We start from the raw sequence: 15855 nt of genomic DNA, 5'->3' as shown, positions 1-15855 counted from the left end.
CGTGTGCGCAGGAGACACCTGTTCACGGGAACTGGGGCTGATCAGGTGGGGGGACAGAAAGGAGGCGGACATGGGGACGAGGCCCAGGCGCAGCCGCCGGCAGAGCCAGAGTGCGGCAATGGCGCGCTGGGGGCGGGCGTGCCTTCTGGCCGAGCATCGGGACAGCTCGACAGCCAAGTTACGGGTCAGGTGAGACGGGGGAAATGTGTGTAGACTTGGGAGTGACCAGGGAGGTGGGGGCCACTTGGCTGCCGGGTGGGCGTGGTGGAGGGCAGGGGCGAGGGGCCGGAGGCGGCTCTGAGTACCTGTAGAGACCCAGGGCCTTCTCACTCTTGCCGTGTGGATGCTTGACTGGGAGGGGGCTCCTCGGCGTGGAGCTCTGCTCCTCTTGTGTGTGGGTTCCCCAACATAGAAATGCGTCTTCCGGGGCACTGTGGTGTGCGGAGGGAGGGGCCGGCCTACCTCCAGCGTCACCGCTCCGTGCTCCATCCGCAAAGTCTAAATTCAGACAAAGGAAGGAAGGAAAGAAAGGAAGGAAGGAAGCCCCGTGGCTTCCTATGGAAGGGAGCGAGGGGGGAGGGCAGTGCAGGAAAAGGCCTGCCTGGCCCTTCTTACCCCAGTTGCCCTGGATGGGCCTGTGGGCGCATGGGCAGTCTGGCTGGCCAGGTCCCCCCGACCCCAGGTGGTCGCTCCCACATCACTACTCTGTGAGCGGCTGCTCTGGGCTGCCTCCTGCCTGCACCGGTCCAGGGCTGAGCAGGCCAAGCAGGGAGAGCACCCTGGGGCACTCGGTGGGGGTGCGCACTAGTGGGTGGGAGACCGCCTAGGGAGTTCCGGTCCCCCATCCAGGCGGTGGCGCTGGTTGGGCGACTGGGGGTAGGGGTGTTGTCCTGGGTTGGAGGGGGGGGGCAGAGCTGCAGGAAGCCCGCGCTGCCTGGGGGGGGGGGGGGGGGGGGGGGGGGGGGGAGCACAGACACACAGGTGAGAAGGGCAAGAACAGCAGACGGTACAGGCCACACCGGCTCCAGGTCAGGAAGTTTTATTGCTGACATGCAGGAAGAGTCCCCGTGTAGTACAAAAATATGTCTTTATACAAACTTTTTTGTGACTTTTTCTGTTTTGTTTTGTGTCTTTACGACAGGACCTCCCCTTGTGTGACGCCCAGTGAGGGCTGGCCCAGCCTCCTCCCGTTTGCTTTGACACAAACCCAATCAGACACGTGGGCTGACCCAGAGGCCCAGCCGGTCTGATAAGGCCCTGCAGACCCGGAGGGTATTGCTTTGAAAAGGAGGGGAGAGCCGGCACGTGGCCAGAAGGCCCGGAGGGTCTGGGCAGGGGCCCGGCTGAGACCCTCACAGGAGGACAGTCCCAGGGGCTGGGAGCCCTAGGCCAGACTGCATTTCTGCTCCCTTGGGAGACTTTTTGAAATAAATATAGAAAAGAGGACATCCCCTGCCCCTGCAGCACAACGCCCTGGCTCTCAGCCGCTGGCCAGCCGATAGAGGCAGGGCTTCGTGCTCAGGGGGAGTAAGTGCTGGGCTCAGGCGGGCTCCCACAGACCCACTGAGGCAGAGGCATGAGGCGCCCAAGTGCTGGGATGGGGGCATGGGGAGGAAGGGGCATGGGCGGCCCTGCTACTGCTGGCAAGAGGTGGCCCCATTTTTTCCAGATGGGGAAACTGAGGCACAAGGAGGTTTGGGAACTTGCCCAAGTCACTCACAGTGAGTCAGCTTTTGGGGGGGGGGGGGGCGGCTCACACTCTGGGAAACAAGGTCACACAGGCCGCGGTCACCTCCCCATTGGGGAACGAGAACAGACAGGAAGGACCTGAGGGGCCCAGGGCTGCCTGGAAGTGCACACTCAGCCTTTCCGGGGGTGCCTGGAGGGGGTAGGCCAGAGGAGGGGTCTTTGCTTGGCCCTGGGCAAGGCCAAGTCCAGTGAGGGAGAGCGGGAGGGAAGGGCATTCTGGTGAGAACAGTGTTCTGGCAAGACGGGCATCCACTTCAAAATCTCGGCTCAAAAAGGGCAACAGGCCTGTTCTCAAGCCAGGCAGACCCCCCAGGCCCTGCAGCTCTCCCCACAAGCCCCACGGCCCACATGAAGGGGCCTGGCCAGGGTCTGCTGGGAGAGACACCCCATCCGTTATGGGGCAAGAACAGGAGGGGAGATGTCCCCACCGCTCCGCGAACACAGAGGGGTGTGGGGAGCAAGAGGGCGTGCGGGCAGGGCCCGTCTGTCCACGGCCAGCCCGGCACGCCCCTCCCCGCCCGACCACCAGGCACCCCTTTCACATCTGTCAACGTCACCTCGGTACCACGGTGAGGGGTGCAGAAGGAAACCAGGGTTAACGCGAGGGTGTACAGCACCTCAGAGAAGCTACTGAGATGGGAGAAAGAGAACCAAGTCTAGAAAGGCCTCCCCATCACCAGAAACAGGAGGGACCGGTGGGCTGGAGGTGGGGGAGCCGGCAAGAAGGGGCTTCTGAGCCTGGGGGATGAGGAGGGGGCCCATCTGTGGGCGGTGGACTCCCTGCTGTCCAGCCGGGGGTGGGGGTGGGGGGCAGAGAGTGGCCATGGGCGGAGCCACCTAGAGATGGGAGAGAAGTTGGTTTCAGTACAAAAATAAATATATCTGAATTCTGCTTAAGATGAGGTGAAGGTTTTCCAAAGCTTGGACTGAGGGGCCTGGGGTCAGAGGGGAGGGATGGAAACAGACTGGGGGTGGGGGGGCCGGGGAGGGCGGTGGGGAGTGGGCGTTCGTTTTGGGAGCCAGCAGCGAGCTGCGCCTTCAGCTTATTTGTCTGTGGGGGGACAGCCGCCCCGGCCTGGCCGCTGGGCGGTGGGCGGGCTCCCTCCTCCTCCCTCTCACTCAGTCCAGAGACAGCATGGTTAAAGAGCCAGAGGTAGATTAAAACGTCATGATTAAAAGCAGATTAGTTATCTAGGCTTCTCAGATTAAAAAACCAAACAATCAAGCAATCATTCCCAAGGTAGCTTCGTGGTACCTCTGCTGACCCCCTGTGTGACCTGCGCTGTCCCTGCCCCGTCCCCGCCGCGGCCTGGGAGAGAGTTCGGGCCGCCTGCGGGGGGGCTGGGGGGGCCGGGAAGAGGTTGGCGGGTGGTGCTGGCGCCCTGCCCGAGGGGGCTACTTGCGCAGGTAGCGCTGCGCCAGGATGGCCGCGTCCAAGGGGTTCATGGGCTGCGCGTCGTGGCCCAGCCGCCGCACGGGGGGCACGCTGCCGAACTGCCGCTTGGGCACCCAGCTCCGGGCCTCGTGTACGGAGCTCTTCTCCTCGGCCAGCAGCAGCTGCTGCCGCATGTAGTTCTCAAACTCATACTGGGAGCACTCCTCGGTCACCTTCGCCTTTGGGCAGAGACAGAGACACACAGAGAGAGAGAGAGAGAGAGAGAGAGAGAGAGAGAGAGAGAGAGGTGGAGGGGGAGAGAAGAGCAGGGAGCCTGTGTTAGGTGACTCGGCTCCAGAGGCTGCCCTCCCCAGGCAGCAGCCCCTTGGACCGGGTCTGGCTGGGTGGCCCGCAGTTTGGGTCCCCGAAGCCCTCCACCCAGCCTGGACCTAGCCTGCTGGCCGTCCTGGGGGTCGCCCCAGCTGAAGCACAGGGCTGGGGCGTGAGCCGGATCCCTTCCCCCCACCCCGATCCTAACCCACTGACCTTGGGAGAGGTCGCATTACTTTCCTCAGCTGTGAAGAGGGGCAGGAGTCCCCCCTCAGAGGCGGTCTCGAGAGGCCGGGGGGGCGGGGGGCCCATACAAGTCAAGTGCTAAGAGGGGTCTGGGGCTGGGGGCTCACCACCTGGGTGAGCCTGGAGCACCCAGGCAGACGGTAGCAAACCAAAGTGGTCCGTCCCCATGCTGGTCATCACACGGGGAGGGCAGGGCTCTCGACTGGAACTTGGGGTCAAGTCTCAGCTCCACTACTTCTGAGCTGTGTGACTGGGAAGATTAGTTCACCTCTCTGAACCTCAGTTTCCTCTTTCGTGAAAGGAGGATAAGGACACGGGCCGCCCAGGCCTGTGGGGAGGACCCACTGGAATGCACTGGGGGCGGTGGCACCTAGGCAGGGCAGGGCCTGCAACTCTCTTCTCAAGGGTCAGTGGTCTCTGGTGCAGTCCCAGGAGGCTCCTCCTGCAGTGGGTGGGTGGTGGGGTGGGGGGGGCCTTACGGCAGCCCTCCCAGGCCTCACCGAGCCCTGCCCTCCAGGGGGCACCCTAAGATCACCTGCCAGCGGCTGTCAAAGGCCCTGGTTTCTGCCCCCACCCCAGGCCCGGCACTTTCTCCATTGCAGGGAGCAGGAAATGAGAGAAAACTGGGAGAAAATGAATCATCTGGAAAGGGAAGAGCAGAAAGGCTGAGAGAGAGAGAGACTCTGTGAGTCAGAGGCAGAGAAATGTGGCTGTTTAAAGGGCCAGCACACAGCAGGGCCAGGGCTTGGGCAGCAAGAGGAAGCTGAGAGAGGGCCAGGCGGGGCCCCCACCTCCACTGCCCCACGGCGCTCTTGCACGGCTGCCAACCGAGCCGGATGCAAGGCAGGCCCCAGGCAGCTCAGACCGAGGACCTAAGTGTCCCTTTCCTACGTCAAAGGATGAGGCTGAGGCCACGGCGGCCTTGTGGCCTGCCGGGAGCTGCCATCTCTGCCCTGGCCATGCCTGTCCTCCCGGGACGCTGGTCCCTTGGGACTGGGTAATGGCCCATCTGGCCTTCCCGACTCACCTCCTGGGAGCTGTCTGCATTGCTCATCTGGTCGTCGATGTCAGGAACCACTTGCAAAGGCCCGCTCAGAGATGACAAGGACTGCCTGCAGGGGACAGACGAGTCGGGCTGGCCGCAGGCAGCCCTGGCCCCTGCTCCCCAGGCCCGCTGGCCGGAGCCCAGACAGGCCAGGTCCCCACTGCTCTGAGACAGACCTGGGGGGATCACAGCTCGGCAAATTCTTGACATGAATGACCTGTTCCCAAGCCTCAGTTTTCTCATCCAATAATGGGGGACATCTCTACCTCACAGGCTGTCAGATAATGCCAATCCCACAGTTGGCATTAACTGGCATGCAGGAGATGCTTGACCCTGAGTTCTGCCGGCACACTTCCAATCTTGCCCATGGGGAAAATCTGGAAACCTGACTCTGTCTGGCAAAGAAGCAGGCTCAACCTTAGGCTGCTTTTCCGAACGGGATGGGCAGTGCCTAAGGCCGGGCAGAACCCAGCCTTCCACCTGGCCCAGCACCTGCCCGCTTACCACGATGCGATGATGGCACTGAGGGCCTCCAGGACATCGGCCGCGGCGAGGCGCTGCTGGGGGTCAAGGACCAGCAGTTTCCGGATGAGACACACGGTGTTCTCAGAAACCCGCCCGTCCCTGATGTGGCAGAGGGAGAGGGCTCAGGCGGTGCAGGCTGGTGCTGGGTCTCTGTGACCCACGACTCCAAATCTCACTTTGTTGTTTCCGTCCCTCAAGCCTGAGGGCTGGGCCTCCCTCCCCTCCCCAGGGAGCAGGACTCACTCAGGGATGGTGTACTCGGCGGCCTTGATCTTGCGGAAGAGCTCCTGTGGGATGCTGTCGTAGAAGGGGAACTGGCCGTAAAGCATGGTGAAGAGCACCACACCCAGGGCCCACATGTCGCTTGGCTTGCCCCGGTACGGCCGGCCTGTGGGGCACATGGACACGCACACGCTCAGCCCACAGCCGGGGAAGAGCTAAGTGCTGGGATTCCCTCAGCCTAACAGCCACCTGCCTGAAATCCCACCCATGGGACCCCTCTACCTTGTCACTCTCTCCCTCTACCTCCACGCAGGCTGATGCCCCACCTTGGAGCGACTCCCGGAAGACAAGGGATTACATTGGGCCTTGCGAAGGCCACCCACCTGCACACCGGCCCTGCTCTGCCAGGCTGCGAGCTCCTGAGGGCTGGGCCTGGGTCTGTGGCCCCAGCACCCAGCAAAGCAGCTCGCAGAGCAGGTGGCCAGTAGTGTGTGTAGAACAAAGAGCTACCCGGTTCGGGACCAGTTAGCCATCCCACCCCAATCACTATCCCCTCACCCCAAAGCACTTAGCCCAATCTGTAAGGATCCCCTCCCTCGTCTTCCCCACTAGAAGGAGGTAAGTTCTCAGATGCAGGCGCCTCTCTGCTTGGCTCACCGCTGAGCCCCGGTGCCTAGCACGGACCCAAATATTTTGCTAAAGGAATGAATATCTAGTTAACTCTCTGTGCCAGTTTCCGTCCCTGCAAAATAGAAGGGAGCAGACATTTAACTGAGCATCCACGTTGTAACAGCATTGGAAGAGACACTTTTATTTCATTATGCCTCCATCAAACTCCATGAATTAGATATTGTCTCTATTTTTCCAGAACGAGGCACGGGAATGTCACTTGTCCAAGGCCACACGACCGGCCACAGAAGCCCTGCTACTCCCTCTTTCGGGGCAAGCCATCCACGCACCCACCTGTGCTCAAGCTCCTCCCGTGCCAGTCACTGCCTGACCTGTTCCCGCAAACAAAACAGAACCGAGGCCTTTCAAAGTTCCCCGCCCGCCTGGTCCTTGGACAGCATTCTGCCTGGCATAGCAGCTGACTCGGCGGCAGCCCAGACCCCAGAATGTGACTCAGCCCCCCAAGGGCATGGAAGAAATGCTGCCAGGCGCCTCAGTGTCACCTCCTGGGTACCAGGCAGCACCTGGACATCCAGGATCCCTGGATGGTCCTGAAGTTGCCTGGGTGGCCACAGACACCTTTGGGATGGGAGATACTGGTTCTGAAGGTCTCTCCAGGCCTGCTGAGGGTCAAGCGGCTTAACCAATGGGCGTCTATGGCACCTGTGCACACAAGTGTTGTTCCACGGGCCTCCTTCATCTAGTCTGTTCCTTTGTCTGCAAAATGGGACAGGAAGCCGGCCTCACAGGGCCACATGGGGAGTGAGCGTCTCTTTGCCCTGGCTGGTGCGGCAGGCAGTTTTGTGGGGATGAGCCTCTGCCACGCTTTCTCCAAGGCTGTGTCACCCCGGCCCTGCCAAAGAGCAGCCTGGGTGACCTTGTGCGGTTGACCCCACGGTCAACTCAAGGGCAGCCCCTTTCTGGACCCTGCTCCACCATGTGGGGTCACCAACAGAGTCCGTCTGTGCTACTACTCTTAGTATGGCTCCAAAAAAGGCACCGGCTTGTCCTGCAGCAGCCGCAGGTGGCTCCTGCCGGGACGCCCATGAAAGAATCGGGGGCCAAGGATGCAGGGGCACTGCGGCCGGGGCAGTGTGGGCTCCCTCAGCCTGAGCCCCAGGACGTCTGCCCGGACCTGGATGGGGGATGGAAGGCCCCCTCCAGCAGACAAGCTCTCCCGGGAGCCCTGCCTGGGCAGGCAACCTTTCCCTGAGCTTCGCTTTTGAGGGAACGCTGAACTTCAAGCCTTCCTTTTGTAATGATAATTGCAGCCAATGTTTATTAGCCAGACGGCAGGTTAAAGGCCTGATTTGATCCCACAGGACCTTATGAAGTAGGGGCTATTGCCATCCCTGGTTTATAGACAGATGTGCAGTTGGGGCCCAGAGAAGTCAGTAACTTTTCCAACATCACGCAGCTATTAACCAGACTATAAACTCTACGCTGGCAAGGTCATGTTTGCCCTTTCACAGCTCCAGGCCCGATGCCTGAGGCTACGTTCCGCACACAGAAGAAGAGAAGTGGCCGACCTTGACCTCGGCACTGAGCCCAGAGGGCAGGACATGAAAGTAACTAATCTTTCTGCTCCATCCTCTTAACCACACGGGGAGGGGAGGCGGCGATGCGTTCTGCTTTTAACCCACGAGGAGAAGGGGGCTGAAGGCCGGGTCTCTGGTCTCTGGTCCAGGCTCTCTCTGAAGCACTGGGCTCCTGTTTTATCCTCCAAGACTGGCATGAATCCGGAAGGGCCAGAGACAGGCCACCGGCAGCTACAGGCAGTATCTGCACACGCTAGCCTGGCATCGCTGAGCAGGCCTGACCAAGGGCCTCTTGCCCCTTCTGGGGGCCCCTTCTGCCCCCAGCCCACACGGTCACAGGCCCCACGTCACAGGCCCGGTTCATCATCCTGGCTCTGCCACCCACAGGGATGAGCTGGGGAGTCTCGTGGAGGGCGTCCGGGCTGGGCCGGTCCCCAGGGAGTTGGGGTGCACCTGTGGTGCCTGGATCCCTCTAGCAGGGCCACAGTGACTCCAACCCAAAGCCCGAGGTCCTGGAGAGTGGCAGCGCTGCCCAGGAGAGGCCTGGCATTGCAGCAGAGGCCTCAGCTGGGGGAGGCCTCCAAGGTGTTGCAAATGCTCTGGCGGGTTACGGCAGCCTGCTCCCCGCAAGGATGTGATGGCCTGGGAAGGGGCAGCTCTGTCACCGCGAGGAGGGGTACGTGCGTGCGTGCCGGGCATGACGGCCCCGGAGGCAACCTCGGAAGCTCCGTGTGGAATGGATGGGAACTGAGGTGGAGCCCTTGGTTCCCTAAGGTTCAGAGACGCGATGTGGCAAAGGACGCAGGGGAAAGGAAAGAAAGCCCAGTCGGACATGGGCTTGGGCAGGAGGCGGCCCCGGGCTGGAGCCTCAGTTCTCCCGTTTACCATTAGCTCTGATTTTGGGCAAGAGATTTGATCTCTCCTAGCCTTTGCTCATCTGTAAAAAAAGGACTTGGAATATTTTCCTCATGGGGTAGCTGTGTGGCTCTAAACAGATAATGTGTGTCGTGTGCTCGGCATAGCGCCTAGCGCTTAGCAATACGATCAGGAGGCAGTCAGTACACAGCTGGCTTTTTCATTTTGTGTGTTATCTGTCTCAGCCCCATCAGAAAGTCAGCTCACCATCCATGGCAGCAGGGATGTCTGTCTGCCTGTTCAGTGTTGTATCTGAAGTGTCTAGAACAGGGCCTTCTACGGGGTAGGCCCTTGGTAAATACGGGCGGAAGGAAGGAAGGAAGGAAGGAAGGAAGGAAGGAAGGAAGGAACAAATGAAGAGCCAACCCAACTAAGGCAGGGACAGAACAAAGGGAAAGATGTCTTTGAAATGCAAACTCACGGTGGCACAGGGTAAAGACCTGCTCAATGGCTGCCTTTTACACTTGAAATAGGGGATGATGTTCTCGCTCAGGCCCTGCTAGTCTGCCCCACCCCCCTCCCTCTCGGAGCAGCAGCCACACGGCCCTCCAGCTTTGCTCTGTGCTCCTCTGCCCAGTCACACCCCCTCGAGTGCTTCTGTATCCTTCCAATCACAGCTCCAATGTCACTTCCTCAGGAAAGTCCTTCAAGTACCCATTGTTCACACTCACAGAAATATGTTTCATTCCTTCCAAGCACTGATCTCAGAGAATAATTAACCAGGCACCGGCGTGAGGGTCACCATCTTCCTCTCCCATAAGGCCCCAAGTTTTGCACACAGAGGGACAGTACTGGTCTGGACCGCCACCGAAGCCCCGGCACCTAGTGCACCTAGCGCAGGCCTGCCCACAGACCCGCCCGGCTGAAGGAACCAACTGCTGCACACCCTGGCTGGTTGGGGGGCTCGGGGCCCGCTGCCTGGCACACCACACGTACCGCTGAGCACATCTGGGCTGATGTAGGCGGGGCTCCCCCGCTGGTCCTTCAGCAGGTCTCCCTCGCTCACAAGATGCTTCCCGAGGCAGAAGTTGGTGATGGTTATCCGATGCGTCCTGGGAGAGAGGGGCAGAGAATGAACAAACCTCCGTGTCTGTACCCGCGGGCGCCCGGCTGCCCCACCTCTCATCCGGGGAACAAAGGAATCACACCCACATCTTCTTCTGCTCCCCTGGCCCCCACCGCCTTCCTACGGCTGTGTGAGCGGTGCCATCGGGGGTGCTGACACCAGCCAGCTGCCCTTGGTTGTCACCACCTGAGCTGTCCCCTGGGCATCTGAGGTCACAGGAATGAGTTGCTCTGACCAGGTGAGTGCTCCAGAAGTACTCCCGGGAACCACTGTCCCGGCTGAGCCTGGGGGCTACAGTTTAGGACTCGGAACAATTTCAGAGATTTCTCAAAACAACCTCACGTGACATCTGGTTTGGAATGACCAGAGGTTTAGTTCAGCTCCCTCATTTATACACAAAGGAAAGTAAGTCCAGCAGGGCTCTGGAATCCACCCATGGTGCCGGCTTTGTTCCCTTTTGCTGATCCCTTTGGTCATCACCCTTGTCATTGTCAATCAGCATCACAGGCAGTACTAAAACTAATGCTTGTGGAGTACTCAGCAGGTGCAGGCCCTGGCTTGCGTGTCTGCTGTGGACTGTTTGCAGTCACCCCTCATAAAAGCCTACGAGGGAGACTTTCTCTCTGTCCCATTTTCACAGATGATGCAGTTCAGGCACAGAGTAATAAAGGGGCTGGCCCAGGGTCACACGGCTAGAGAGCAGGATCCAAGCCTTGGTCTGTCTGGCTCCAGAGCCTGTACTCTGGACTGACACCAGTTGGTACCCATGTGTCCCTGACCAGTGCCCTGCCCCTGAATTTCCCTTCAGTTCCATCAAAGCTAACTCACCCCTTGTCTTGTGCTTCAGACCCTCCTCTGACCTAGAAGACCACAGAACCCCCTATCTGGGAATCATGAGTGAGAGGAGCTTAGGGCTCTGATCCTTTCATGAAGCTCGCAATGTGCACAGAATCAAGTGGCCCAGGGAGGACGCCTTACTCCACACCTTGGCTGTGGGGGTGGGGGTGGGCAGGTAGGCAGGGGAGGGCCAGTGACGCAGGGCGCCTCGCCCCCCACAGAGGGCTCCATGTTGGTGGCTAGGCGGAGAAGCTGGAGGATGGCAGGAAGGGCAGCCCCCAGGGGTCCTCAGGCTGCCAGATGAGTCTCAAGGGTGAAGAGCGGGTCGGCTCAGAGGTATTGGCTGTGCGGGCCCGAGCACGGAATTCCCTGGGAGCTGTGACCAAGAGGCTGTGCGGGCCCTTCAGCTATCTCGGGGAATTCTGCTGGCAAAGGGCTTGGTACAAAACAAAGGTTAGTCTGTCCTCTGCATTCCAAACAGAAACCTCCGACTCTTGCTCTGCATACAGGCCTGCCCTGTCAGATGCCACAGAAATCTGCCTGGTGGCTCCCAGGGGCGGCTAGAGCCTGAGCGTGCGGGCCAAGGGTCTGGCCAAGGACACCACGTCAAGAAGCGGACTGCTCCAGCTCTGGACCGCCCACGTCACTGCCCTGAACGTGGGGCTGCGCTTCGGCAGGGCCCCCACGGAGAGGAAGCACTGCGTTCTTCCCCTCTGCTCAGATGGCAGCTGGAAACGCATCCTGCAGGGGATCTCTCAGGCGCGAGGCCCTGGGAGGGGACCGCTCAGGGCAGCGTCTGGTGGGCTGGGGAGTTAGATTCCCCAGTTCCAGTCCCAGCTTGGCCATTTCCTGGCCGTGAGACCTTGGGCACGTTATTTAATCTCTGATGAAGCAAACCTCAGTTTCCTCATCTGTCAAACAGAATATTAGCACCCATTTCCCAGGACCGTGTTAGGATGTGACAAGAAGACAGTCCCAGGGAAAGCATGCGGCCCCGGGCGTGGTGACTAGTATCTGAGTGCTAGCTGCCAGCTCGGATTACCTCAGATGGTGGGCACGCCTGGCAGGGACTGGTCATGGGAGACCCCGGGAAAGACCCCATCTGAGGCGGCAGGTGAGGGGAGCCACACTGTGACCACAGGCCCCGGAGCGCAGTGCAGGCTGCGCTTCCCAGTGACTGTGCCGCAGGCCTCGATGTCCCCTGCGTGGGCCAGGCTGGTGGGGCCTGAGGACACCTTGTGCGGCGGGCAGCAGGGCCGAGCCGGCCTACGCTGCCGAGGGCCTGGAGTCTGTCCCACGGGAAGCCACACGGTCAGCTCCGAGACCTCCTGAAGCTTGGCCATGCTCCCCTGCCCTGCCCCCACCACCCAAGTCAGCGGGAGGCGCCCACATCCCTGGGAGCCCCCAGACCCCCCAGGCTCATCCTGGCAGGAGGGGGCGAGGGCAGCGGGAGCGAAGGGAGGCAGCTCTGCGTCAGCAGGATCTGCTCTGCGTGAGTCACTCTTTAGTTATGACCCTTCGGGCTACCAGTGTTTTTCTCCTTTTCTAGGAACTTGGTGTGCAACTTGCTTACCCAAAAAGAAAGGAGGAAGGAGAGAGAACCCACAGCAGACCTCATATAACCCCAAAAGGGGATTTCAGGTTCCAACCCTTGCCTTCTCTCCAAAGCAGGGTGAACTCGTCACTCCAGCTGCCTTGCAAACACTTCTCCCCACTTCCTCCCCTGGGAGCGCTCCATTCTGCCAGAGCAGAGGCCTCCAGCTCCCTGGCTCCCTGGCTCCCTGCCTCTGCAGCTGGTGTCAGGGCCAGACCTGACGGGCAGGCGAGGGCTGGAGCTCCTCCAGGTCGGCCTTGGACTTTGCGAGGGTGCACGCGAGGGGGGCGGGCTGTGCCCGCAGACACGCACAGGGCGGGCTGTGGCGTCCGGAGTGGGTCCCTCTGCACCAGGCGCGCCGCCCCCTCCCGGAGCACCCGTGAGAGGTAAGAGGTGGCCAGAACCTCTGTCCTTCCCAAGACCCAGGAGAAGGGGATCATTAGATTAAAGGCAATGCAGCCAAGACACAGGCTCTGAGCGGGGTACTGGCGCCCCTCAATCCGAGGAAAACACACACCGGCACGCACACACGTGCAGACCAGACAGACAGACAGACAGACAGACACATACGTGGAGGAGCTGCTCTAGCTGTACTGTCGTTATTCAAGAGAGGTATGGCCTCCTGACTACACTCCCAGAAGCAAGGGGGCCCGGAGAAGTGACGGGGGAAGCAGACCCACCACGGACACACAGAGGCCTGGAGGACTGCTGTGGGTAGCAGCACAGGAGCCCGAGTGTGCCTTCCCACAACCCCCTCAGGATGCTCATTTAGAGCCAGTACACAGTCGTGTGGAAGGCTGGAGGACGCAGGCTCCGCAGCCAGACGTACTTAGGTGGTCCAAAAATGTGCCCTCTCTGGGTGAGCAGTGAGCCTGTGGTCCAGAGTGGGATGGTGACCGGGCCAACACCCCACAGCAGGCCAGGGCCTCGCCGGGCTCGCCACTAGTGCCCCCACCAGCCACCCGACACCCAGCAGGCCTTGTCTCCCGGGGGGGCGGGAGGAGTGAGCCGCAGGCTGTCTAGCACGGGGTGCACTTACGACGGGCCCGGCCCCGTTAGGCAGTTCCACATCTGAGGCCAATCTCTACAGGGAGGTTTGGTCACCTCCACTTTCACAGATGAGGACACGGAAGCTCAGAGAAGCACTTGATCCCACAGCAGCCTCTCAATACACGGACAAATCAGTCAATAACAAATCATCAAATGAATCCCCATGGTCTCCCGGGTAACTAAGAGGGGGCGCTGGGCTCTGAGCCAGGCCTGACCTCTACGTCTGGCTCCTCCACAGCTTCCCCAACTCTCCCACCTGGCCAGGCAAGGGTTTGAGCAGCCCTAGAATTTCAGTTTCCTTCCCTCCTCCCTGTGGAGCATGACAGGGTAAGGTTTTCACTGCTTCACTTTCTCCAGCTGGCAATCTTTACTCATCCTTCATGAATTGACTCAGACGGCCAGAGTCTCTGCCCGCCCCGCCCCCGCCATGGGCCCCCAGCCAGTGCTTTCTGGTCAGCGCCCCATCGCACGGGGACTCTGGAACCGTGTCTGTCCGCAGCATCCTCCCCACGGCATCTCAGGCCGGCACTGCAGGATCTGGTACCCCCACGCCTCCTCCCCAGAGGCCCATCTCCCTGCAGCTTCCCCTGTGCTGCCATGGTCCGGGATGCTTCACGGGGGCAATGGACCCCCGCCTGGGTGGGTGGCCCCGTCACGGAACAAATTGCCACACACACCACTTCTGCCCTGAGACTGATGCCTGCCATCTGCGAGCCCCCCCGAGCCACCACAACACCTGGAGGTGAGAGGGTGATGAGGGTGAGATGCCAGCCCAGGCAGAGTAGGGGAGGTGGGAGCCCCTCCCAGCCCTACACTTTCCCGGTCATGGTGGTGCCTGCTGGAAGTCCGGAGCCCCTGCAAGGCTGGGGCCCCTCCGCCTGAGGGGGTGACGGCCTGACGCAGGGGCCTTGTATGATCTCCCTCTGCCGCTGACTGACCGAGGCTGCTAGGGTGAGCCACCCAGACCCCCTCCAAGGGGGAGCACCCTCTCCCTGCTGCTGGGACTAGTGACTTCTGACCACTGAGCTGCGTTTGTTCCCAGGAAGCTTCCTTAGCCAAAGTAAGCCACCCGGGCCACAGCCCTCATGCCCAGGCTGGCCCCTTGCCTCGATGTGGGACATCTGAGGGGCCCTCTGGTTCTCGAGTTTTCCAGGCTGAAGCCCTGCCGTGACTGTACCACAGCTCCGTGTCTCCCCCCGCCCAATCCCACCCTCTCCCCTGAGCGCACCTCCTAGTAACCCTCGGGAACACACACCTTGGAGTCTTTCCTGGGAACCTGACCTGTGACAAGGCCTCATTTTGTTCATCTGTCACTCCTTCAACTCATGTGTCCCTTTTGTATATTTACTGAGCACTCCCGAGGCACAGTGAATGGCCCAAGGAGGACATCTGGAGCCCTTCTCAGAGCTCCCTTTCTGTGGACTTTAAGACTCCCCTTCTTTTTTTTTTCTCTTAACGTTTATTCGTTTCTGAGAGAGAGCGCATGCACGGGGAAGGGGTAGAGAGAGAGTGGGGTGAAGGATCTGAAGGAGGCTCTGCCCTGACAGCAGTGAGCCTGCAGCGGGCTCAAATTCATACACCGTGAGATATGACCTGAGCTAAAGTCGGATGCTCAACCGACTGAGCCACCCAGGCGCCCCAGACTCCCCTTCTAAGCAAGCACCATATTCCCATGTGGGAAACGGCAGAGGAAGCAGACACTGCACCTCCCGCCCCCTGGGATTCCTGGGGGAAGTGGGCTGTTTTGAGCCAGAAACACGGGGGCACTGTAGGGCGCTGGCAAGCTGCAGCGTGTGGCCCGTGCCAACCCCAAGGTTACATCAAGAAAGAAGAAGAGAGAATCTTACCTTTTATTGAGCACCATGTTCCCAAGCTTCAGGTCTCTGTGCACAATGTTTTTCTGGAAAGCAACAGGCATGTGGTTTGTAACGCGAAGGTTAAGGCCATGGTTGGATCCAGCCTCTAAGACGTGGGCTCTCCAGGAGTTGGGGAAGGCAGAAAAAAGCTCTATGATGTGTCTCTTTAGGCTCATGACTTGATTTGTCAGCCACAGGCAGGTGAGGACCATCCTAAGGCTTCAACAACCGTGGGCAGGAATGGGGTGATAGGTGAACCCAGGCAGTCTCTGCCCCACCCGGGGCGGCTCCCCCAGCTCTCTCCCCTCTGGGCAGCAGCCAGTGGGGAAAACTACTCCTCTCTCCACCTCCAGTAAATAGCCCGCTGGAAAACCAAACCACAGGCGCCTGCGTGGATCGGCGCTATGAGATGAACCCTCCGGTTCTGGCGAGCAAGCAGTGCAGGCTCAGCCTGCAGAAGCTGTGTGCCCGGGACAGGCCAGGCTCTCCTCACCTGGACCTCGGGGTGCCTGACACCCCAACCCTAGGAAAAGCTCAGAGACAGGCTGTGGCTGCCCGAGCGGGACCTCACAGTTGTCGCCTTCGCCGGGAGACCACAGGGCTGCCTCTCGGCGGCCGGGGAGTTGCTATGATGTGCTCCACCAGGCTGCCCGGGCAGCACGTCCCCAGGAACATGGGCTGGGGCCTGCAGCCCTGTGCCCCACTGGGCGCACAGGTCATCCGGCCGCTTTCTGCCTGGATGTTCTGGAAAGCGCACCCGGCCGGGAGGGAGGGGCGGCGGGGGGGACCAGAGCTGCTTTCGCTGAGCAGCAGCAACAAGGGTGGCCTTCTGCGGCAG

The 15855-nt window shown here is 60.6% G+C and overlaps 1 protein-coding gene across 5 annotated transcripts in view; it reads right to left on the bottom strand.

The window, feature by feature from the left end:
- Nucleotides 1-1023: 1023 nt before the first annotated feature.
- Nucleotides 1024-15855, bottom strand: part of STK40 (serine/threonine kinase 40) — a 39971-nt gene continuing 25139 nt past the window's right edge. For all 5 annotated transcript variants that reach the window (XM_049617485.1, XM_049617487.1, XM_049617490.1 and 2 more), the window contains 6 exons: nt 15009-15061; nt 9551-9666; nt 5514-5658; nt 5250-5369; nt 4728-4812; nt 1024-3363 (listed from right to left, as the gene is read on the bottom strand). In XM_049617485.1, coding sequence (XP_049473442.1) covers nt 3145-3363; nt 4728-4812; nt 5250-5369; nt 5514-5658; nt 9551-9666; nt 15009-15061 — 738 coding nt within the window. In that variant the 3' untranslated portion in view covers nt 1024-3144. The remainder of the gene's footprint in view (nt 3364-4727; nt 4813-5249; nt 5370-5513; nt 5659-9550; nt 9667-15008; nt 15062-15855) is intronic.

This window comes from Panthera uncia (genome assembly GCF_023721935.1).
Source record: "Panthera uncia isolate 11264 chromosome C1 unlocalized genomic scaffold, Puncia_PCG_1.0 HiC_scaffold_4, whole genome shotgun sequence".
Classification (NCBI taxonomy): Eukaryota; Metazoa; Chordata; class Mammalia; order Carnivora; family Felidae; genus Panthera; species Panthera uncia.
Note: the sequence above shows the minus strand (reverse complement) of the source record. Positions and strands in the feature narration are given on the sequence as shown.